This window comes from Notothenia rossii (genome assembly GCF_949606895.1).
Source record: "Notothenia rossii genome assembly, chromosome: 6".
Lineage (NCBI taxonomy): Eukaryota > Metazoa > Chordata > Actinopteri > Perciformes > Nototheniidae > Notothenia > Notothenia rossii.
Window position 1 is genome coordinate 37,746,324 of NC_136909.1, and position 25,776 is coordinate 37,772,099.

Consider the following 25,776-nt stretch of genomic DNA (forward strand, 5'->3'; position numbering starts at 1 on the left):
GTCACATCAAAGTTTCTCAATGTTCAAGAGGAGTTAGTGAAAGCAGTGCATGGAAACATCTGTACAGCAGTTGAAAAGAAGCAGAATATTCCACAGAAGAAGAAGAAGTGTGTGTCATGCATCCTGCTGAACTCAGAGCTTCCTACATGCAGCTACTCCTCAAACACTGAAGGTGAACCTGAAGGATCAGCAGCGGATCATTACAGATGACATCAGAGGGAGGTCAGTGTAAATAGTTATGCTGAGTTAGCACAAAAGAAAGAAAATCCGGATAATACCAGCTCCAAAAGAAAAAAACACCTGTCGTGTTTTTAGTGAAGTTACCTAAAGTGAGAGAGGAGACAGCGTCTGGCAGAAAACGCCGGGTTACGTATTGTAACCCTTGTTATATTAGCACAGGCGGAGCCCTCTACTGGACTCTATGGGTACTACCTTATCATGCAAGCATTCACCTACTGAGATTTCTATAGACGTAGCCGGCCCCGGAGCGGGCCTACCTGAATGCGTGTGCATCTCACTTCCGTACAAAAGGAGGCCCCGCCTCCTGACCATCATCCTTCGCCACTCTTCAGCGAGCGGTATAGGACAGACAGTGCCCCAGGGTAGAGGGCTCCGCCTGTGCTAATATAACAAGGGTTACAATACGTAACCCGGCGTTATATCTCTCACAGGCTCCGCCCTCTACTGGACTCTAAGGGTATAGTGGGCGGAGCCCCGATGTATGCACGCACTGTCGTCCAGCACACCGTTCCACCTCACTGTCCCTGACCGGCTTTAGCAGCCGCTGCGCCTCACTCACCTCTCCCTCGGTTGTAACCGTGGAGAAGTCCAGGCTTCGGACGATAGAGCACACCCTGACGCGCTTGCCTCGCAAAAAAAGTGTGCTCGAAAACAGTGCTGAGGGCTCCCCTGCGACCGCCTATAGGCAGACAGGGAAAGTCCGCAGCTGTATGGGTTCACTATGCACCCTCCCTCCTGAGTCCCTAAAGAGCACGGGGAGAGCGCAAGTGCCCCCTATGTCCCCCACACTCAGACACTGACCCTGTGCAGAGTGTGTACGGACTATAGTATGGAGGGCTCTCCCCCTCCTGCCCCCAGGCCTTTAGCCCTGTAAGGGCCCAAAGCGCATTACGTCACCCCGCGACCCTCCAGGAGTCCGGAGAAACGTAAGCGCATTTAGAAAATGCTGAGAAAGAGCCAGACATATCCAAGAGATAAAACTTTATGAAGGGACCTGGCGTTGACCAAGACGCCGCCGTGCATATGTCCTCCACACTCACACCGTTGAATAAAGCTGTCGACGCAGCCCCAGCTGGTGTGGAGTGCGCACGGACCCTCGTGGGACAGGCTGTCCCTGCCTGCTCGTAGGCGTGTGCAATGCCTCCGCAAAGCCAGCCTGCCAGGCGTTTCTTGGACAGAGCTCTTCCATTCACCCCGCCCCCGAAGCACACAAACAGCTGTTCAGTGCGTCTCAGGGTAGCTGTGCGCTCTACATAACATGCTAACGCGCGCACCGGGCAGAAGAGGTGTAATTTAGCTTCCCTGGCCCCACCATGGGGCGGAAGACTAAATCCTCCCCAACTGAATAGCCCTCGACCTGAACGCACTCCTTAGGCTCTTGGGCACAAAGGAGGGGTTCGGTCTGAGTGATCCGGCGCTACCAGAATGACTACCAGACGTTCTCGCTTCACTCTCCCCAGGAGAGTCAGAGTGAGACGCAGCGGTGGAAAGGCGTATAGCAGCTTCCTTGGCCATGGCTCGTGTGCAAACGCGTCCACCCCTAAAGGCGGGTCGTCGCTCAGGGCCATGGAGGCTGGCGAACAGATCCACTTCCGCTCTCCCGAAATGGGCGCAGATCTGCTTCACCACCTCTGGGTGAAGCGTCCATTCAGCTGGCAGGGGGCCCCCCCTCAACATGAGGTCGGCCCCCCTGTTCTCCAGTCCCGGGATATGGAGGGCTCTCAGAGATAACACAGGGGTAGACATTAAGGGTAAAATTCCTCCGGGCCGGTGGAATTGTATTATCACTGGCCCCACCATTGTAACCACTGGCCCGGAGCATTCGTCCACCAAAAACAAAATCGACTAATAATGAAGAAAATTAACACATTTGTTGTAATTAGGGCCGGGACTTTAACGCGTTAATTAAGATTAATTAATTACACAAACATTAACGCATTTTAATCGCACTTATTTTTGCACCGCGGAACGTTTCTCACTGGATGAGTTTCAGGGGTACCGATTATACTGGAGCACCAACTAACGTTCATGACTTCAGACAACAACAAACCACAGTGAAAAATAGTCAAACATGAACGAAGAAGCTGATGAGACCGCTTTGGTTGGCCCCGTGGATGGGACATTTTGTTTTAAAAAACGGACGGATGGAAGCGTCAATAAGAGCACGGTTGTTTGCAAATTATGCAAAAAGGAATTCGAATATCACCGCAGCACATCAAGCCTCAAGTATCACCTCAATGCAAAACATATAGCAGCTAGCGTGGAAGCTAGCGTGGAAGTTAGCCCGACTCAGAGTACAAGGACCCACACCCAATTCGCGTTGATTAAACAGTGGCCTATGCAACAGAGAGATTTTATTTTTCATCAGGATATTGGAAGAATAGGAGGGATTGAGGTCAATCACTGGCACTTTTTTATTTTATTTTAAATGGTACACTTTATGTTGAACTATTTATTACGTTGTTGGTGCAACTGGCACTTTATGTTGAACTGATTATTGTTTTGGCCAAGGTTATTGAGAGAGTTGGACTGAAATTGATTAGATTTTTTTAAATCAACTGTTGGTAAATCAACAAAGTCTGTTATGGCCTCTGAAGCAACAGAGAGATGTTTTCTAATAGTCAGGGTTTCCAATGTTCTGAATGTACTTGAAAATATTGTGTTTTACTTAAAAAACAAAGTGTTAAAGTTTACAGAAGGTCTACCTACCTATAGGCTACCTGAATCTCTGAAATGTACTATATTCCTAAATATGCTATTGCTACACTTTATGGCAAAAATTGCACTTTTCTGTTGTTCTTGGTTAAGTACCACCTTGAAAAAAATAAACAATATTTTGTTGCTTAAGCTTATGTATTCAGTCATTATTCAATGGTATACTAAAATCCATGTGAACAAAATGGCATCTCACTGTTCTCAGGTCAAATATTTATATGTGATTAAAAATGCGATTAATTTCGATTAATTAATTACAAAGCCTCTATTTTTTTAATCGAGTCCCGGCCCTAGTTGTAATAGTAGCCTAATTTATGCACTCACTACATTACTACTTGTACTACAACATTTGAATCATCAGTTCTTCCTAATTTTCCTCAATTGTTCATATTTGGTTTATTAAAATAATGATATTGTGGTCATTTTTTTTAAATGTCTGCTATTATGAGTATTATTATTTGTATAATGCACTTTCTGCCTTCCTGTCATTAGGAGTTAGAAATGTAATAGCTATAGATTAGAACCTTCATTCTCCGAAACTGCTGGGACATTTCCCGATAGCCAATACCTTTATATTGTCTACTCTTCACTTACTTGTCAGCATAGGTCGGCATTGATGTACAGAGCCGACAGAAGACCTTGTTTATATTGGCATCATATTGAGAGGTGCAGCCAGTGACGCGTCCTAAAACCAGGAAGTAAGCTGCTGGTTCCCTCGACAAAAAGCAATGGGATTTCTCCACAGGGTTTTGGAAAATAGCTGGAAATAAGGTCTGTGGAAAACAAACCTGTTTGATAAATGCACGTTGTGTTCAGCCGGATGATCTCCAGATTTAACCTACTTTTATAATTTTCGAATCATAAATCTAATCGATAGATTATAAAAAGGGTTTTAGGACTGCACTGCACCACTAGAAGCCAACTCCATCGATCAAACTGGCTGAAACTTTCTCTACCTCTTCTTCTCATGCTCCCTGTCACTCTCCTTTAACTCCTCCGGTGACTTTCTTTTATTTGAAGATTGTTTTTTGCCTGGCGCTTGGCCGGTTACCGCTGGTATTAAAAACATTTTGGCGAATGGTTAGGTGGTGCGATAGTCTGTAGTGAAGGAGCGCGTTCCCGCTCACGGGAGCCTGCTCGCGCTGCGCTCCACAGCAAACAGCTGTTTGCTTTTCACCCAACAACGACAACCGAATCACGGAACGCTATGTTGTAGCGTTGATAAACGAAACAATTTAACTAAATTGCTAGTCAAAATACCAATAGGCCTACCACAGGACAATTTTTTTTAAAGCAATGTTTTTAGTGGCCCGAGCGGGCAAGTGGAAAGTACGTTATGCTGGCCCGGGGGGTCTAATTAGTGCTTCCGGACCAGCGGGCCATTTATAATGTCGAGCCCTGTAACACCACCTCTGAAGCCCATAACCGCAGCCTCTCCGCTGTGGCCAACAAGGTGGCGGAGCGGACTCCGCCCTGCCTGTTGATATAAGCCACTGTGGTGCTGTTGTCGCTCCTGACCAATACATGTCTCCCTTGAATTAGGGGCATGAAATGCTGGAGGAATAACACTACCGCCCGTAGCTCTAGGAGGTTGCTGTGTCGTGTTTCTGTTAGAGACCAGCGCCCACCTATAGCCCTCTTCAGGCAGGTCCCTCCCCATCCTGTTCTGGATGTGTCTGTGAACACTGTGATGTAGGAGGTTACCCGTCCCAGTGGAGACCCCCTCCGGAGGCGCCCGGGAGATCCCCAGATCCGGAGGTTGCCCTCCACTGAGGGGGGGATGGTCACCAGCCGCCGTTTGTGCCTCTTGGGATCCAAACGCAGGCTGGAGAACCACCTCTGCAGGCGGTGCATATGCAGTAACCCCTGCGGGAGCACAATGTGAGCAGCCGCCATGAGACCCAGAGTCTGCATGACAGTTAAAGCTGTCACTGTTGCCCCCTGTCGCAGCCTGTGAACCGCCCGGAGAAGGGACGCACTTCTGCTCCCTGACAGGGTTGCGCGTAGCGCGCCTGCATCGAACACCACTCCCAACTACAACGCCTGTTGGTGAGGTATGGGGGTGCTCCTTTTTCAATTGAACGCAAAGCCTAATTTGGTTAGGTGTGTGATCAATTGTGCTGTGCAAAGCATTGCCTGTTCCCTGGACCCGGCCATGACTATGAGGTCGTCTAAGTAAAAGAAAAACTCATGCCGTGGGCGCGCAGCGGTTGAAGCGCAGTGGCCACACATTCTGAATGTGCATGGGGATAGGGAGTAGCCGAACGGTAATCTGTTGTACTCGTAGGCTATTCCCTGGAAGGCAAAACGAAGACACTTTCTGTGCTCCGGAGCAATTTCCACATGAAAGTATGCGTCTTTCAGGTCGATGGTGGTCAACCAATCGCCCGGTTTGCAATAACCCCATTAACTGTTTTATAGTTAACATGCAGAATTTTCTGCAGGCAATGTAGCGATTCGGGCTGCTGAGATCTAGAATAGATCTGATTCCCCTGTCTTCCTGAGAACCAGGAAGTACATGGAATAAAGACAATTTTCTCTGTGCTGAGGGTGCACAACAGACACAGCCTGTTTCTGCACCAGAGCCTGAATCTCTGCTGAGAGAAAACCAATCTCCTCCTGGGAAGACAGATTTCCTCTGGCATGCCCATAAAATTTGGTGGGACGCTGCAAAACTGGAGTGAATAGCCCCGTTTCAACGTCTTGTCCATCCACTTTGTTAGCACAGAGCTGAGTTTCCATTCCCCATAACATTGTGTTAATGGAAAGCCCTCAGCTGTGGGGCCGCAGCTATGAAGCTGTGACACTCTCTGGTGACCCGTTCCGCCGCAAAACTCCCTGTGAAGGGAAGATTTGCCCATGGAGGGTCGACACAGAAAGGGCCGATTATTTACTGAGGTCCCTGAACGCACCGCCGTGCGCTCTTGTGTGAGCGCGCGCTCAACCATAATGCTGTTTTTACCACTACGGTAAACAGCATTTAATCGGAGTCTTTATAGGCGTAGTGTGTCCTGAGTTCCCTGAATGCACCGCCACGCGCTCTTGTGTGAGTGCGGGCTCCGCCATAATGCAGCCTTTACCACTATGGAAAAATTCATTAATTGGAGTCTTTGCTCTAGGTGTAGTGTGTTCTCTGACAGCAATACGCCGGCCATAATGGGAAGCCATAATGTCCCTGCACCCGCATAGCGCTCTCCTTTAGATAGCACTCCCTGCGGTTCATCCCTCTCATCTGTGCAAGCCCACTAGCCACCTCCTTTACAGGAGCAACAGCTGGGGCAGCGAATGGGGAATTTGTACGGTTAACATTGTGTGTAAGTGTAGCATTTGTGGAAACAAAAGACACTCAGGTTTGGATACAGATCAACCTCATTCTTATTAGAAAACGTAGTGATCTGTGCATTGTACAGGGAGGAGGCGGATTCGCCCTCTCGTCCCGGGCGGAGAGATTTTCTCCCCCCGCCAGGCCAGTCAGATCCGTGAAGACGGGCAGCCAGTCCCCGTGAGTGCCGGCACGCCGGTTCCACGGGGTGGGCTGAAGAGGTGGAGGGCGCCGCGGGCACGAGATCTCCGTGCCGGCACCTCTCCCTTCGTCTCACCGTCGCGTTACGCTCCCTCGTCTGCAGAAAAGCCTGTGGAGGAGCGTGCGCTGCGATGACTCTTCTCTCTACTGAGGTCTTTCAACGCACCGCGGCACGCCCTCAGGGGAGGGGGGCCGCGAGCGCCGTCACAATGCCTTCTCTTCGAAACGGACATTATGGGAAAAAGTGGAGAGAGATTGCTCTTACTCTGGGATAAATGCACTCGTTCTCACTGAATGCATCACTGAATGCAACACACACACACACACACACACACACACACACACACACACACACACACACACACACACACACACACACACACACACACACACACACACACACACACACACACACACACACACACACACACACACACACACACACACACACACACACACACACACACACACACACACACACACACACACACACACACACACACACACACACACACACACAGAAGTAGAGTTTACCACCGTTCCCCTGCGGAGGTCCCTGAACGGACCGCGGCCACTCTCACAAGGGCGAAATGCATTAATCGGAGCTATTATACCAGGCAAGGTGTGTTTTCTGACAAGAGCACGCCAGCAATAGCGTCTCTTGAACCTGCACAGTGCTTTGACAGCACCCAGTTTATTCCACTCAGGTGCACACGCCCACCTGCTGGCTCCCTTTACTTGGGTTTATAGAAGGGGGCGGGGAGTGTAGGACAGTGTTTCTTCCGCTGGGGATGGGCAAGAATCAGCCACGCTGCGATTACTCCTTATCCCGTGAGCAAGGAGATCGATCCATAGAGCCCTTCCGTAAAGACGGGGGCTCCCAGGAGATCAACACGGTCCTCTTTGGAAAAATGCCATGCTGTGATATCCCAGGGACATCACACGGCAGGCAGCGGCGGCGGCCTGTGATGAAGTAGGGTCGACCCTATATCATGTGAAGCCACCGAGCACCGGTCCCCGGGAGAACCGGGCCTGGGGCAAGGCTTGTGGACCAAGCTACTTATTCGGCCTTGCGACCCAATAATCACTCTGACTTGGTGAGGCGGGGGCATCTCTAGCAATGACCGAGTAGCCCACACACCCGCCGCCATGATCATCATCCAGGGAGAGCACAGCCCTGGGCGGTGGACTTCCATGGACGGCGGACTCGGAAGGAATGGCGAACGTGAAATGGCACCGCCTCGGCCATATCCTGGTTCCCCAAACACTCGAAGCAGAGGTGGTGGGGATTGGCGCCCGCTATCTTTCTTTCTCTTTCTTCCTTTCTCTCAAAAAGTACGTCTCGGACTCAGTGCTAGGCTATCACCTCCGCTCGCTCAAGAGTAAAGGATGATGGTCAGGAGGCGGGGCCTCCTAATATACGGAAGTGAGATGCGCACGCATTCAGGTAGGCCCGCCCCGGCGCCGTCCATAGAAATCTCAGTAGGTGAATGCTTGCATGATAAGGTGGTACCCATAGAGTGCAGTAGAGGGCGGAGCCTGTTAGAGATATAACAGAGGAAGTATGACCACGATTATTTGAAGCTAGGATTTTCATGGACCCGTCCTGGCAGGGGCCATCTGTGTGTTCTGGAGAATCACAGAACGGCTGGTCATCAGCGGGCCGTTGACGGCCGGCTCGGTTTGCTGACGGCCGGCACCGCCCTTTATTTTAACTGTAATAATACTTACTTTGATCAAAAGCAAGTACCGGTCAAGGCTGCAGCCAGAGGATGATCTGCGTTTATTCCTGTCTACATTGCATCCCCGCATCATTCGCCTGTGCACATCAAAGACGCAGACTCATTGTTCCCACTAAAGTAGGGGAGAGTTGGCAACTTTGTTTTGAAATAAAAGTTGTGACATTTATGAGAGAAAATCCCTGATGTCAGAGTGCAAGTGAATGCAGCACAAGACGTGAGCCTTGTAACCCCTCCCCCGGCACTGGCACGGGCGTGGAAATGTGATTGGCAGCAATTTGAACGGGACGGCGCAAAACGAGAAGCATTCGGACCCAAGTACACGGAAGGATTGAGGTATTTGCGTTCTACAATGACAGAGAAGAGACTGTCAAAACGCACTAAAGCTTTAGATCATTCTTAATACGTTTGTAAGGCGTTTTGCTAAACAAGATGGTAATCGCCGCATTCAGCTTTTATAGGCATGCCAACTTGATGCTCTGCTCACGGATGACTCGCTGAGCATAAAAAACTGTTAAGATGATGAACTTACATGTGTAAATATATTTGTTTCTTTGTGGGGGTCTGCCCCCATAAATCAGAAGTCCTGAGAAAGTCCACTGGATAATAACTGCAGCGATGTGTATATGTTTTAGCTCTGTCTCTGGCACTGTTATTTTGGGGGTCACGGGCTGAAAAGTTTGGGAACCCCTGCTCTAGAGTGTATACAAAATAAAGAGCTTTTTTGAAAATTAAGCATGTAAACATGTCACAGTAGTGGCACTAAATACAAATATGAACCTGAAAATGAGCATAATAGGGCCCCTTTAATAGAAATACATGACCAGCCTGTGCAGAAAATAAATAGATTAAAGTTTTGTCAAATTTAGAAAATCACTAATGATGTATGAATATTAAAAGCTGGTGCATTTTAAAAAGGACTTTGTATAACAATATGGAAACAAATCAAATAACAACATTTTTGAGAAAATACCTCAATATAATGATTTTATTTGTATTTTATATTGTAAGATTTACTAATAATGTATTAATTTTTTTTAATTAATAATAATAATTCATTTTTTTAATATGTTCATATATTTTTTTTAAATTTTTAAAAAGGGAAATAATAGATATCTAAAACTGTCTGTGAGGTTCAGAATATCCCTTTACTTTAATGGAGTATTTTCAAACCAGAAAAAGACAATTATGTAATACTAAAATATTCAGAATCTAAGACAATATCTTGCCACATAAATCCATATGGATATTAATATGAATATAGTGCCCGGCCCTTTTAATACTAGCTAAGAAGACAATAATATAAATTCATAAAACTCTCTACGCTCTACTGAAATGACTCCACATTGTGGCATGTCACTGGAAATGACTATACATTACTGCTAATAAAGCACAATAAAAAGGATAACTGCTTTTCATTTTGATGTATGGACATGATGACCTGATTAATGTTCAATTATTAACTCATAGTATTATATATCAACATTACCGCAGTCAATTTCTTACATTATTGATTATGGTATGATATTTGATGACCTACGTTATTGTGAATCAATGGACATGAATAAATGTGTCCATATTTTGCATGACGTATTGCATATATGTGGCAAAAAATGGTCTTATAATGACAACACTATGGTTAAATATTGTCTGGCAAACTCATTTTCCAAAAAAAGTGGGAAAGAGTGCTATGCTGAACATCAAACTCATGGTTTAATAAATGAAGCTGGACTTAGTGGATATTTTGGTTCATTGTTTCATTTCCTTATGTGTTTTAATGCGTGTTATTCTGGCTAACCGAACGGAAAGGTGAAATGGAAAGGTCTTAATCTCCTGCAACATCTCCCGCTTGTAAACACCACAAGCTCATCTGCATACAGCAGACAGTTACTGATCACATGTGCAGTGTGTCGTAACTAACACACATACGAAGTACACACACACACACACACACTGCCTTATGGACTGTAGAGCTTTATGAACATTTTTTACGAGTTGCGACCTCAAAGAACTGACTGTAAATGTATGTGATGATTGACGAAAGGACATTTTGTCTGTATATATTTTAACTCCTGGAAATGTATATGAGGGTTTTGGAAGAAAAAAAAAGAACATAACAAAGATATTCTATACTCTGCCTTGTAGACAAAGGTCTTTCTGAAGGCACAGAACCCATTTATGCAACACATTATAAAGGGAAATCAACGGAACAAAAAACAATCAATTCAACTTTAAAAATGAAATAAAATATAAAGACTTAAACAATATTTGAAGGGTTTTATTCTAAAAAGAAGAATGAAAAAATGTATGAGCATTGAGCAAAAGATGAAACTTCATCTGTTGCTCCCCTGAACAAACAAACTTGTAGATCTTCCACGTTTGGAGAGGAGGAAGAGGATGGGAGAGATGGGAAGATAAGAAGGAAATGAGTGATGATGAGAGGAGCTTCCTCACTCCTTACTCAGCAAACACACACAGGGTTCAGAGGAAGCACGCAGGCACGCGCACACACACACAATATTTCACAAAGTTTAAATATTAGGATTTTAATCAACTTTTGATTAACCGCAGCCCTGTTACAGACCTAAACATACACATAACTCAATGTCTAATTTATAAAAGTGTCTACATTTCAATGTATTTAACTGGGAAAAGTTATATTATTATTGTTATGTTTTGTGTGTCATGCCAAACAGTGGCCCATCCCATATCGAATTAAAAAGACACCGCTATTTTACTATTGTAAAAAAAGTTTAGAAAGCACTGCTAGCTGCTAGCATGGCTAAAAGCTGTGCAGGAAATAGCTTTGTGAAAAGGGAACCTGAGGACACTACACAGGAAGTTCATGTCAGAGAGGAATGATGCTGACATCAGCAAAACACAATAACTGTAATCGAATAAAACAATTCGTATTATATAATATAAAGGGTCACTGTCCATCCCCAGCCCTTGCAGTCAACATGAATACTCAACCCAAATTGCTTTACTAGGTCTACAGCAGCGGTGACCAAACTACGGCCCGGGGGCCAACTGTGGCCCGTTGTCCATTTTGAATTGGCCATCAGCAAATTAAAAAAGTAATATGGCCCACACATGAAACTTGTGCTTGTCTTATATTGTACTCCTTAAATATATATGTAAACATATATTACACAGTTTTCATGTGTTAATAAGCCCACCTTTCAAATAAATAAATCAGTCAATTAAAGTTGAAAACATTTTCTAACAAATCTTAGTTGATATGTAAATAAGTTATTTGGCTTTTCTTAACAAGCTTGAAATATATGCTTCCTATTTACCCTTATTATATAAGCAATCTGAGGCTTCTGTTTTAAGGAATTAGCTCGAAACACATTTTGTAACAAAATAATTGAAACCATATGGAGAGCTGTGATCTGTTTTTCATATTCAAGTCATATTCACTTACATCATAATTTACCTAGATTTCATTGATTTTGCCAATGTATAACTTAACTTATGAGGTAATAGAGTGCCATCATAAATCTATCGATCATAAATCTATCGATTAGATTTATGATTCGAAAATTATAAAAGTAGGGTAGACATGTGGAGATTATCCGACTGAACAAAACGTGATCCGTCTCTTCAATGTGTCTCAACCACAGACCCATATTGAAGAATGCTGTTGTGACATTCAAGGAACATAATCATCACTAGAATGAGATCCAGAGTGCTGACGTGTCAAAAACAGAAAAAAAGGTGTGTGTGTGTGTGTGCTTGCGTGCGTGCGTGCGTGTCTGTATGATGGTGTGCGTGTTTGTGTGAAGTTACGGCACAGCAGATGAAGAAACTTTTTGTTTAATAAACTGCTTTTAAACTGATAATCTGAGATTTTTTAAAAGACAGAGTTCTCACTCCTTTACACTCTGTTTTCCTGCTCAAATCTTAAATAGTAAGATCAGCAAAAATCAGTAAGAATTGTATTTATCACTACTGGTACACTCAAAACATTGAAACGGTGAGCCAACCTACAAAAATGACTGATCATCAACAGGAATTATTTAAGCTTACCCAAATGAAGTCTATTATGTCACATGGACTTAAATAATATATTTACATAAACTACACTTTTCTCCTTTCAACAAATAGCTGTATCTAGATGTGCACATATACCAGAGTTCCCGATAGAATATTTGTTTGCCGGTCAACATGCCCGTTAAAGTTTAGATCTTCCGGACAAAATTAGAAAAGTGCCGGTCAAAGGTCTTCTTTGTTATTTATTGAGTTTTAAAACAAATTGATATGATTCGATATTAAACAAACTAATTATAGTAAATTAACTACATTTTTCAAAAGTGTACAGTAACTTACAATAATGCCCCTTTCACACCAACACGGTTCCAGGGCAGGTTCGGAGCTGGAGCTTGAAAAGCACCGTTTTTTCCTGTTCACACCGCAGCGGAGCCGCCTCTAATGTCCCTTTCACACCAAGGCTTTTCCCGTTCGAGCTCCGTGCTAGAGCTTTTCTGGACCGGAACCGGTTCAGCTCCCGCTCTGTTCACACGGCTCAGAGCCCAACTGGTGCTGCGTCATCGTTTGCGTCATGACGTAACCGTTTGCGTGCCTGCTTCATAAAGCCAAACCGCGCGGAAACACCTCACATCGACAACAACAACAATGGCCGATTGTATTGAAGCGCTACTCGTTTTGGTTTTGTTCTGTCGAAACGAAAAGGAAGAAATTGGACGACTTTACTACCAATTTTACAGTCGTTACATGCTACATTCAAAAGTTCTTTACAATCATCATCATCAACTTCAACGACGATTCCGTAGGCGAAAGAAGGTAAATATACGTCCTATTCGATGGCGTTAGAGCTAGCTAGCGTGCTCCCCTCCAGCTTCCTCTGTACCTCTTCGGAAGACCAGATTGCTGCTTGTTAAGTTTTAGGTTTTCCATTGTTGTGTACAAACTGGATAAAACACGGGCTTTTTGTTGTTGTTAGAGGTTGATCCCGCCCCTGCCTCCGACGTAAGCGTGACGTATGCGGTGCTTGCTTTCTAGACCGACAACTTTTTGGTGCTTGAAACGAACCGCATTCCGGAGCTTAGAGGCGGCTCCGCTGCTGCGGTGTGAACAGGGAAAAAACGGTGCTTTTCAAGCTCCAGCTCCAAACCGGCCCTGGAACCGCGTTGGTGTGAAAAACGGAATCCGGTGAAATTGGATCATTTATGAGAGGGTTGTTTTTTTCCATTAACTTTTTTTTCCCTGTACATTGTCTTTATACTAATATTAAAATCGAATTAAATCGGGAAACAATCTGACATATATTGTTTAGGTCTGGTCAATTGAGGACTTGTTTTGCTCTTTGTTTGTATTATACTACAAAGCTGCTCCGCACTATGTGGAAATATTTTCACCGTTACTGGTAACATGATTAAAATTTCTTGCACCAACGCAATTGGCCAACAAAGTGTATCTTCCTCATCCAAGGTTTCATCATCGCTTCTGAGAAGCTATATCATGCTCCTGAGGTTTTTAGGTCCATATTCTATACATTTCCAAAGCCAATGACTCATGATAGATCAAATGTTATCTATTTAAGGACAAATACCATGCCTGTAGTGATTAGTTGTATTCACTTTAATTCAATTTCTTGTTTAGTTGTTATAAGTGAACACTATTGAAAATGTCCAAAACACATTATTTTTTTCAGTGTCTTTTTCCTTTCAATTTATCAGATTAACACTCGTCCTAACACTGCCTCCGGCATTACATTATGATGCAATAACTTTACAACTTCAACCACTGTTTTAATTAGTTCAACAACACAAGAAAACGAACTTTTAGTTTTGCTGAAGGGTTATTTTCCGTTTTTCCAGGTTGCCCTGAATGCATCACCTACACCTGCGTGACAGTCACATGACGGTGGGGCAAACATACCTATTCTGCGTTTCTCTCCGTGCAAATATGACCCTCCTGGACTCCTGTAACGGTGGCTTTGAAGGCCACCGTTAGTGTTGTTAAAAACATCATTTTCAGTACTGTTTAAACGTCTGTTTGCTGAATGATGACAGTGCAGGGATGGAAAAACCACTCACACGCCAAACCCCATTCAAAAATGAACCGTTTTAAAAGCTCTCCTCCTGACTGCTCACCCCCCTCTTAAGTTTTCATCTGTTGTCAGCTGGAAGCATCACGCCCTGCCTGCCAAAGCTCCCCTCGGCCTCCCTTCATCCCCTCCTCCTTACCTCCAGAGTGGAAGTCGGTTCCGGGAACAGGTCCTCCCCGTCCTCCAGCTCATGGAACTCGGTGTGGTCCGGTGGAGGGTCCCTGGCTGTGTCCGCCATGGTGTCGTTCCTGCGGTTGATTGTGACGATAGCTAACAGCTAGCTAACAGACACACACATACACACACAGACAGAGAGCGAGAAAACAGTAGACTGACAGAGCGAGGGGAGGAGAGAAGGAGCGGGGAGTCAGGAGGTTTTCCCGGCTCTGTCATGTGACTAACAGGAGTCCTGATGGGAGCATGGACGGGAGTCAGAGACGATAGGAAGAAGAAGAGGTCTCACTCTGCAGCTCTTTCCTGTCACCGCCAGTTTGACGGTGACCTTAGGGAAACTTCACATTTTATAAATTCACACAATACTTTTGATTAAGAGCATCTCAAATCTCGTAATTACTTGGCTATTTGTTTTAAAAGTTTTTCACAGATGTATAATTGAGTCCCTGGCTTATACAACGCTCCTCCCCATATCTACAACAATAACAAAAATGAAATAAAAAAAGAAATACAAATAAGATAATCTAATTTAAAAAATGATAAGCACACAAAATGAGCAGAACAACTAAATATTCAGTAGACAACAATCCAATTAAACTAAGCAATTTATTTAAAAAAAACACGCCAATAAGAAACGTTACTATTGCAATGGATCCAATAAATAATATTAATTAAATGAGTAGTTAAACACCAAATAAAACGATTAAAATAGTAGTTGAATAAAGGAAAGCAGATTAAACGTTATGGAGTTATGTAATTGCACATAAAATAGAAGTTAATACAAAAAGAAAATCTGAAAATAGTAAAATCTGAAATTGTTGAGAAAATGTGTGAACATCCCTAGACCTTACATAGGCTTTATTTTTTTTAATTTCTATTATGTATGTCTAATCCGGAGGAAATGTTACCTTACTGAGACACAAATATGTACTTCACTACATTCACACATTTATTTTGCATTAACTACATTGACCCTACATTTCCCATTACTAAGGCTACTTTATTGAAGTAAGTTTTCAAAGCAGGCCTTTCACTTGTAGAAGAGTATTTACACAGTGTGGCATGATAGCACTTACTTATTTTGACTTTTCTACTGACATTTCCCTGTTCTGCCATGTTTAATAAAGTTGTCTGCAGAAAAAAAAACATGTTTTGTATCATAGACGAGCTTTGTGACGTTACAGCCGGACCAAATTTAACGACACGCAGTTATTTCCGTGTGTTTCGGATGTCAATGGCGGCAAGTGTAAACTGGAGTTTGTCAACAGCTTATATCGCAAAAAAATACATTTGAAAAAAAATCTTTATGCGCTAAGTGTTGCCACTTTCGCTGCTAGCTAGCATATTAGCTGCCAGAGCTGTTAAACATCTTAACGAGCAAGGTTTAACTTTAAGTTTCATTTCATACAGTATGGCTGCTAGCGGGGAGATTGCTAGCATGCCGTCAGAGGAAGAGCCAGGAGGTCGACATCTAACCGAGGGGGAAGAGGAGGAGGACGACGACGAGGAGGAGGAGGAGGAGGAAGAAGACCTGGAGCTAGCGTTAGCAAACATGACGGTGGAAGGTAACATCATTACGGGTTTATAAAGGGAGGGACAGTGGTGGAGGACGTACTAAAATACTGCAGCACACTTGATGTACTCTGTCAAGAGTAAAAACAGTTGTGGAAGAACTACTCCTGTTTTACTTTACTACAGTAAAAGTAATAATGTTAATTCCACAGTATGGAAATACTTTATTACTATTAAAAGTCCTGCATTCAAAATCTTAATTAAAAATATAAGTACTCATTATGCAGAATGGCCCAGTTTAAAATACTCTGTATTATATTATTTCATAATAACGATTGATGCATTAATGTGTTCTTCACTTTACTATGCTGCTGTCAAATGTAAAGATAATCTTAATATAGATATATATATATATATTAAGATTATCTTTACCAGCGAGCCTAAATATCATATATACGTTAAATAAGTTATTTAGAGACCAGCGACGTGCATTCAGGGGAGGCTCTGCCAAGCTCCGCTACAACTACGGGGAGCGATGAGAAGTGAGGCAGGGACGAGCTCTGCCTCTCGTAAGCCCACAGTAACTTGCTGGACCACGGGCACTAATTTAGCGCGGGCACTTATTTTGTGAGCGCGCTCAAGCCAGTTACTGTGGGGTGAGGTGAGGCACAGATGAGCTCTGCCTCACCTCAGAATGTGTCAACCCACAGAAACTGTCTGGAAAGCGGGCCCTAAGCGCATGCCTGTTACCTTCTCACTGTAGGTCACCAATGTAATGTTTGTAGATCCCTTTATTAAATTTATCCTCGCCATCCATTGTCTCTAAATAACTTATTTAACGTATATATTATATTTAGGCTCGCTGGTCTCATCATATAACGGCAATGAAAAAAGCAGCAGGAGAGGCAGCCATAACCTCTGCCGCACTGAAGGGGGCGCACGTGAGCCCACAGGTTCTTGTTGCTACTGTTATTCTACGCAGAGACGGTAGACACAAACAACAAACTAGACTTTTGAAACTACAGGAAGATAAGGAGGACTTTTACAAAAAACTAATAGAGATTGTTGTCCAGAAGGAGAGCATGGACTTAATCTTCAAGTCAAGGTAAGACCACAATTTTAATGAAAATGGGATCTTACAAAGAAAGAACAATCCAATATTTAGATTTTGGGTATCCTTTTGTTGAACGGTCTGTTTAAAATGAATTGGCGCATCAGACTAAAAAAGCTTTTGAAAATAACCAAATGTTTTGATTAAGGTCAAAATATAATATTTGTAAATCTGACTCTGAAAGAGTCAGTGCCTCACCAGCCATGAACCTCACCGCACGTCACTGATATATATATATATATATATATATATATATATAAGGGCCGGGTCTCGATTAAAAAAATTAATCTAATTAATTAGAGGTTTTGTAATTAATTAATCGAAATTAATCACATTTTTTATCACATATAAATATTTGACCTGAGAACAGTGAGAAGATGTCAATAAAGTGTGCCGTCACACAGAGGTAATTTGAATTGCTTACCGAGATCCAATGATCCCCAGTCAGGGCAACACATTCGGCTTTCTCCAATAAATTCTCTTTATCTTCCTTTTCATTGTCATAAAGCTGCTGGATTCTTTTTGTCACTGTCTTTCTGCATGGCAGCTCATATGTTGTGTCAGACGATGCAATCTGTAGTACCTTTTGCAGCCCCTTATCTTCTACCAATCCAAGTGGTCTACAGTCGAGTGCAATCCAGTGAGCTGGTTATTTTTTCAGACGTGGACTTAGTTATCCTGGCCCTGAAACCAGTCATCTGGTTGAGTGTGGCTTGGGTGTTGGTCATGCTTGTCAACCCTCCCGATTTTCGCGGGAAACTCCCGATTTCATTGCCCTCTCCCGGTTTCCTCCCGGGGTCATATTTCTCCCGATTTCTGACAAAATCAGATTTACACACGACTGTTTCCACTTGGACTTTAATACAGCTACACCATTGTTTGGTTTCCATGGTAACACGTCTCTTTAGTAGCACGCGCAACTCAGAAGTCTGAGAGGGTGAGGCAGATATTCACAGAAAACAGAACAAGAATCGACAACTACTCTACTCTCTGCTCACTCCTTTCCTGTAAAATGCAGGTCCAGTCCACACATATGCTCCATCAAGGACGGTACTACAGGCCGCAAGGCAGTGCACTTACAACTACAATAAGCATGTTAATGTTAATCTAACAGCTCCGGCGATCCACTAGCGCACCCCCCCCCCCCCCCCCCCCAATTTTGCATTTTGAAATGCTCCCGATTTCTGAGGGCAAGTATGGTGTGGGTCCTTGTACTCGGAGTCGGGCTAACTTCCACGCTAGCTTCCACGCTAGCTGCTATATGTTTTGCCTTGAGGTGATACTTGAGGCTTGATGTGCTGCGGTGATATGCGAATTCCTTTATGCATAATTTGCATACAACCGTGCTCTTATCGACGCTTCCATCCGTCCGTTTTTTAAAACAAAATGTCCCATCCACGGGGCCAACCAAAGCGGTCTCATCAGCTTCTTCGTTCATGTTTGACTCCTGTTCACTGTGGTTTGTTGTTGTCTGAAGTCATGAACGTTAGTTGGTGCTCCAGTATAATCGGTACGCCTGAAACTCATCCAGTAAGAAACGTTCCGCAGGGCAAAAATAAGTGCGATTAAAATGCGTTAATTTTTTTAACGTGTTAATGTTTGTGTAATTAATTAATCTTAATTAACGCGTTAAAGTCCCGGCCCTAATATATATATATATATATATATATATATATATATATATATATATAGTGTACTATAGTAACTGATACCAAGCATGTGAAATGTCCAATAAAGTCCTCATCCTAATCCATATTTTAACATGGAAAATTACTTTTGACTCTTTTAAAAACATTTTTTAAAGATTGACAATGAAAATTAATAATTGGATATATATTTGTTCATGTTGTAAGGTACTTGGAAAGTGCCTTTGAAAGAAAATATTTAAGTACTCCAGTACAGTAATTGTGTATGTGTTCTAAGGACCATTCTACTGATATGATATCTAACTTTTAATACAATTTATAGGTTTGAACTGCTTTCTTGCTATTAACATGTAAGAGACACAAGCTTGCCTGAGAAGTAAGTTATCTGTAATTTTTCTCAGAATCAAACAGGAAGTCAGTCGAGTATTGTGCAATACAGGATATGTTGTTGCATTTAAAAAGATTATGCTTTTCTTGGTTTTCCCTTTCCTGTAGTGTGTCATATATGTTTTTGTGCTTGTAAATTGTCTGCAAAGGCTAACAATTCAAAGTTTGTCTCCCACCTCTATAACACAGTGACATCACCATGCAACACTCATGCTTGTATTGGCAAGTGCTCCAACATATGCAGAGCAGGCCAGCTAACCAATCAGAGCAGACTGGGCTTGCCAAGCAAAATGCTTCCCATATGCAAGTTTATAAAATATGACACATTTAGACTCAGATTAAAAGACATGAATATAGCATCAACAAATGTATATAATCTTAATATGAGTCACCAATGAGTCTTAATGTGATGCGGCCTGTTCTTGTCTCTTAATACTATGCTTTGCGTTGTTTACAGTTTTTGACCCTCTTATTTACTGGTTTCCTTTCCTTTCCCAGACCTGCTGCAAAAAGTGCAGTCAGTGCAGACGGAGAATATGACCGAAGAGGTGGGCGTCAACACGGACACGGACTGGGAGAGTCAGGTGGCGGCCATGTTGGATTACAGCTCCAGCCTCACGGAACAGTACGACAACATGAAGAAGCAGCAGGGCGAGGAGGGGATGGCGCATGAGAAACAGAAGCAACAGGTGCAGAGGAGGAAGGAGGAGGCCACCCGGCAGCACCTGGTGAGACCCTCACATACACACTGTTTAAAAGTTAAAACAAGTTGTTCCTCCATCACACTGTGACTTTGTTTCCAGGCTCTTCTGGACAAACTGGAGTCTCTGCGAGTTAAACTGCAGCTGAACAACTCCAAGGCCACCAGGAAGAACTTCCTATCCAAGAAACAGGAAATGACCTCAGAGAAGAACAGAGCAGAGGAGGAGAGAAACAGGTAAATACCAAGAAGACCGCATTTCTTTGTCAAATAAGTCAAAAGGGAGAATAATGGCTTAAGGAAGAATCCATTCAATCGTGAAGTGGTTCCCTATAATTGGGCGGATACAGCACATGTTCTTCACTTTCTTTGAAATAATAAGAAATGAACACGCAGCAAGGCCAGGAATTGAACCGGCTCCAACCAGACTGATAGAGTCCAGCCCACCCAGAACATTTAAAAATAAGATTAAAGCAGATCAGGAACTGCTTGCTGGTTAGCCAAACTCTATTCTAACAACGCAGCAGCCAAATGTGCCAATTACATTATTTTCACCATCTCTTTTTGAATATGCTCATGCATCCCCTGTGATTTGTCAAACACATCATCCACCAAAGGGCATGTTTTAAAATAATATTTTTAATTAACCAGTGCTGTATCAATGACGAAAAGTTGGGTGTGGAACGCTGGACACTTCTCACACTCCATGAAAGCCATAATAATAATATTGGGAGGGGTGAAATCCTCTTTAATGGCCACACATGCAGAGCACACAGTGACATGTGTTCTCTGCTTTTAACCCATCCTAGTACCAGGAGTCTAGTACTAGGAGCAGTGGGCAGCGGGCAGCTATTGCACAGCGCCCGGGAAGGTCTCTGCATTTGACCCACCCTAGTGTTAGGAGCAGTGGGCTGCCATTATGTACGCCGCCCGGGGAGCAGTGTAGGGAACGATGCATTGCTCAGGGACACCTCGGTAGCACTTGGTCTCTCCGGGACTTGAACTGGTGACCTTCCAGTTGCCAAGCCAAGTCCCTATGGACTTAGCCACCCCCGCCCCCATCTTGGCTACGTAACGAACGTTTTTTGACCAGCTGCGATTTTCAGTTCTCAATAATGTACCACTATACTAGTGTTGAAAAGAAGCCACTGATATGTTATTAGGTTAATTATGTGGTTTGTATAGATTTGCAAGACCAGTAAAACCAATTGGGGAAAATAAAAAAATCATATTTTATTGATGTCAGACTGTTAAAAAACTGTTCTGTGTCAGTTGCATCTAAATCAACAAATACATGGATAATATTGTTGAACACACTCCTTCTCCTCTCCAGGCTGGCCAAGGAGCTGGAGGACAACGAGATCAAGCTGGCGGCTCTCATGGAGGACCAGAGCGAGGAGCAGCGGAGGTGGCAGGAGGAGCTGGACGAGCTACGGCAGGAGATGGAGCGGGGGAGTAAGGAGGCGCAGGAAGCCGAGCTGCTGGCCCTGCAGGACGAGATCTCTGCCGTGGAGAAGCAGAGGGAGGTCGCCATGGCCCGCATCGAGGGCTGGCTGAGGGAGGTACGGACTTCAGCTTTGAATTCAGAATGATACTGTCTATTTACCAGCTCATATTCTGAACCTGGAAATGTTGCGTACACAAACGTTTTTTTATAGAAATACACATAGAAACTGGCGGATGCTAACTTGCATATGTTGGGCAATTTGCAGGATTAGCATATTTGCGTTTAATAGTAGGGGTGCACCGAATGGGAAATTCTTCGCCAAAACTGATACCGAAAATAGGAAACAGTTGGCCGAAAACCAAAGGCCGAAAATGATTAATAGAAATACAGTGGGGGAAAAAAGTATTTAGTCAGCCACCAATTGTGCAAGTTCTCCCACTTAAAAAGATGAGAGAGACCTGTCATTTTCATCCTAGGTACACTTCAAATATGAGAGACAGAATGGGGGGAAAGAATCCAGAAAATCACATTGTAGGATTTTTAATGAATTAATTGGTAAATTCCTCGGTAAAATAAGTATTTGGTCACCTACAAACAAACAAGATTTCTGGCTCTCACAGACCTGTAACTTCTTCTTTAGGAGCCTCCTCTGTCCTCCACTTGTTAACTGTATTAATGGCACCTGTTTGAACTCATTATCAGTATAAAAGACACCTGTCCACAACCTCAAACAATCACACTCCAAACTCCACTATGGCCAAGACCAAAGAGCTGTCAAAGGACACCAGAAACAAAATTGTAGACCTGCACCAGGCTGGGAAGACTGAATCTGCAATAGGTAAGCAGCTTGGTGTGAAGAAATCAACTGTGGGAGCAATTATTAGAAAATGGAAGACATACAAGACCACTGATAATCTCCCTCGATCTGGGGCTCCACGCAAGATCTCACCCCGTGGGGTCAAAATGATACCAAGAACGGTGAGCAAAAATCCCAGAACCACACGGGGGGACCTAGTCAATGACATGCAGAGAGCTGGGACCAAAGTAACAAAGGCTACCATCAGTAACACACTACGCCGCCAGGTACTCAAATCCTGCAGTGCCAGACGTGTCCCCCTGCTTAAGCCAGTACATGTCCAGGCCCGTCTGAAGTTTGCTAGAGAGCATTTAGATGATCCAGAAGAAGATTGGGAGAATGTCATATGGTCAGATGAAACCAAAATATAACTTTTTGGTAAAAACTCAACTAGACCTGTTTGGAGGAGAAAGAATGCTGAGTTGCATCCAAAGAACACCATACCTACTGTGAAACATGGGGGTGGAAACATCATGCTTTGGGGCTTTTTTTCTGCAAAGGGACCAGGACGACTGATCCGTGTAAAGGAAAGAATTAATGGGGCTATGTATCGTGAGATTTTGAGTGACAACCTCCTTCCATCAGCAAGGGCATTGAAGATGAAACGTGGCTGGGTCTTTCAGCATGACAATGATCCCAAACACACTACCCGGGCAACGAAGGAGTGGCTTCGTAAGAAGCATTTCAAGGTCCTGGAGTGGCATAGCCAGTCTCCAGATCTCAACCCCATAGAAAATCTTTGGAGGGAGTTGAAAGTCTGTGTTGCCCAGCGACAGCCCCAAAACATCACTGCTCTAGAGGAGATCTGCATGGAGGAATGGGCCAAAATACCAGCAACAGTGTGAAAACCTTGTGAAGACTTACAGAAAACGTTTGACCTCTGTCATTGCCAACAAAGGGTTTATAACAAAGTATTGAGATTAACTTTTGTTATTGACCAAATACTTATTTTCCACCATAATTTGCAAATCAATTCTTTAAAAATCAGACAATGTGATTTTCTGGATTTTCTTTTCTCATTTTGTCTCTCATAGTTGAGGTATACCTAGGATGAAAATTACAGGCCTCTCTCATCTTTTTAAGTGGGAGAACTTGCACAATTGGTGGCTGACTAAATACTTTTTTGCCCCACTGTATATATACATATATATATATATAATGTATACATTTTTTACCAATGTTGTTCAGCTACCTGATTATGGAAAAAGACATGATTATGGCAAAACTTAACTTAAATAATAATCACTATTATGGGTCCATAAAACATTTATTCAGCACTTTTGAATGCATACAGTACATTAATTCCAAGTCAAGTGCATTTTCTTTTCTCTGTAGGATAACTACAACAAAGTGCATTCAGAACAAAGCCAAGGTGCTTTAAAACTGCATAAACATCTAGGCCGGTAGGCCTACAACAAAATAGTGTAAATAAAGACTGTAACAGCCAGGCCTTCAACAACAACAAATGCACCTATAAGTTTGGTAACCTAACGTGTTGTTGTGATGACGTAATCAAAACGCGGCGACAAGCACGGTGCGCGACCATGCTCGCGGCTGGCTCACAGCCAACATGTCTGCCGCTTGGAGATATTTCAAAATATCAGAGAAAGAGGCGCGGATTGCGATTTGTAAAACGTGTTCAGCTGACATTTCTCGAGGGGGTGTAACTGCAAAGACTTTCACCACTTCGGGATTACTCCACCACTTGAAATCAAAACACCCGGACAAATATGCGGAGTATGATCAACTTAACCCTGTTCTCTGACATTCGGTGATATTTTTTCCCGAAAGCCGAAAGGGCCTTTTTAACCATTTTCGGCCGATAATTTTCGGTGGCCGAATATTCGGTGCATCCCTATTAAATAGCCTATATGCCCAACTTATACAAGTTAGCATCCTGCAGTTTCCATGTGCTGGGGACCCACTACTTTACATTTCTATCATACATTTTGGCGTACTCAACATTTCCGGGTTCACATTGCTGGAAACAAGACTATGACCAGACCCCAACGTTCCAATGTTGACCCTGTGGTGACCTGTCCCAGGTGGGCCACTACCTGAACACGCTCAGGGCGGAGTTCCCGCAGCAGTACCCTCAGGAGAGGCAGAAGTGGGAGAAGAAGGAAGGGCTGGTGCGGAGGAACCAGGCGGAGCTCCAGGGACGCTTCCAGGAGGTTCTGCAGCAGCTGCAGCAGGGCCGGGAGCTAGAGACCCTCCCCAGGATCAACGTGCCGTCACTGCCCCAGGTCCCTATGGTAAGACAACCCCCACCAAAAGGATATCTATAAGGGGAGATGTATTTATACTCAAGGTGGAGAGCCGCTCTTCTTTAAAGTGTTGGTCCCTCGGGTCAGAGTTTAAATGTTTACTGAATGACTCACTATTTCAATTGTATTTGTATGTTGCATTGTTGGAGGAGCCTGTGACTTCAGTTTGTCATTGCCATATCTACACTGTAGCTAATGTGCACATGGCAGTAAAGCCTTGAATCTTGACTTATAGCTAACTCTTATTTCTTCCTGCAGGCTGACCTGAGATTTAACCAGGTGATGCAGTCCCTGGTCCGCCCCCAGTTCATGCCCCCTCCTCCTCCAATCCCAGTGATTCGACCCTTCCCTCCCCAGAGACACCCACACTTTTACCAGCAACCGTTCCAACTTCCTCCCTGTCCCCAGTTCCGCCACCGCTACAACCACCCCCCACCCCCACACCAGTTCCAGCCTTCCCTCCCACCCATGCACCAGCCTGTCTACCTGCCCCCGCCTCACTTCCAGCCCCACATCAGAGCTCAGATGAGGGTGACCCCCCCTCCCAGTCTCTCTCCGTCCCCTCCCGTTCAGCCTGTCCATCCTGCAGTTCCATCCCCGCCTCCCCCCGGCGCCGCTGCCACCTCCGCCCCCGCCGGTAAACTCGACAAGGTCCTCGAGAAGCTTGGGGCTCGCTACCCACAATGCAACAGGGCTCAGCTGACGTCGCTGCTCCAACAGGTGAAGAGCTCCCGCGGCACGCTGGCCGGCATGTCCATGGAAGAGGTCATCGAGCAGGTGGGCTTCAAGCTGGTGCAGAACGAGAGGTCGGCCCCGGGGCCCATCAGCCGGCCCGCACCCCCGGGCCCCATCCAGAGGCCGACACCCCCCCCGCAGAGAGCGGCAGAGGGGGGTCAGGCTGCCGGGCCTCTGAAGCCCTGCCTGGTGTGCCAGAACCACGTGGACCCAGAGAGCCGGCACCCCCTGGGCTGCAGCCACACCATCCACAGAGACTGCATCCGGGTGTGGCTGCAGTCCAGCAAGAACAACTCCTGCCCCTTCTGCCCCGGGAAGTGACGGAGAAACACTTAAAAACATTCCAAAAATAAGCTTTTAATGTCCAACAGATGTCTTTTTCTAGGGTACAAGCTGCAAATAAGTTAATTAAAGAATTCAATTTATCATGTGACTGCGACGTTGTTAGAAAACTGATATTCTTTTCAATATTTTTGTTTTAATGATTAACAACACGAATCTTCTCAATGTTTCACTGCCATGTTGTTATTATCATGCAGCTAAACAAGAAGTTTGCCAAAATAAAGTTGTCTGATATTGAATAAGTTGCAATTCTGATTGGTTAATTTATGATGAAAGAATAAATAAAAATGTAATCTCTTAATACTCAAC

The 25,776-nt window shown here is 44.1% G+C and overlaps 2 protein-coding genes across 2 annotated transcripts in view; one reads left to right on the forward strand and one right to left on the reverse strand.

Moving 5' to 3' along the window:
- Positions 1–14,750, reverse strand: part of snx2 (sorting nexin 2) — a 68,323-nt gene extending 53,573 nt beyond the window's left edge. Inside the window, exon 1 of the mRNA XM_079689228.1 lies at positions 14,430–14,750. Within this exon, the coding sequence (XP_079545354.1) occupies positions 14,430–14,528 (99 nt within the window). The 5' untranslated portion in view covers positions 14,529–14,750. The remainder of the gene's footprint in view (positions 1–14,429) is intronic.
- Positions 14,751–15,653: 903 nt separating this feature from the next.
- On the forward strand, positions 15,654–25,775 carry rnf214 (ring finger protein 214). Its single transcript, XM_079687623.1, has 6 exons — positions 15,654–16,029; positions 19,619–19,848; positions 19,924–20,057; positions 21,154–21,382; positions 24,169–24,378; positions 24,649–25,775. Exons 1-6 carry the CDS (start codon positions 15,876–15,878, stop codon positions 25,444–25,446), a joined length of 1,755 nt encoding a protein of 584 aa, XP_079543749.1. The 5' UTR covers positions 15,654–15,875; the 3' UTR covers positions 25,447–25,775.
- Position 25,776: the final 1 nt, after the last annotated feature.

What these genes read in the sequence shown, in the direction of transcription:
- rnf214 (XM_079687623.1), top strand. Translation starts at nt 15,876, where the DNA reads ATGGCTGCTAGCGGGGAGATTGCTAGCATGCCGTCAGAGGAAGAGCCA. An exon ending in GCAGAGGAGGAGAGAAACAG is followed by an intron (nt 20,058 to 21,153) that starts GTAAATACCAAG and finishes TCTCCTCTCCAG; the next exon opens with GCTGGCCAAGGAGCTGGAGG. An exon ending in CACTGCCCCAGGTCCCTATG is followed by an intron (nt 24,379 to 24,648) that starts GTAAGACAACCC and finishes TTCTTCCTGCAG; the next exon opens with GCTGACCTGAGATTTAACCA.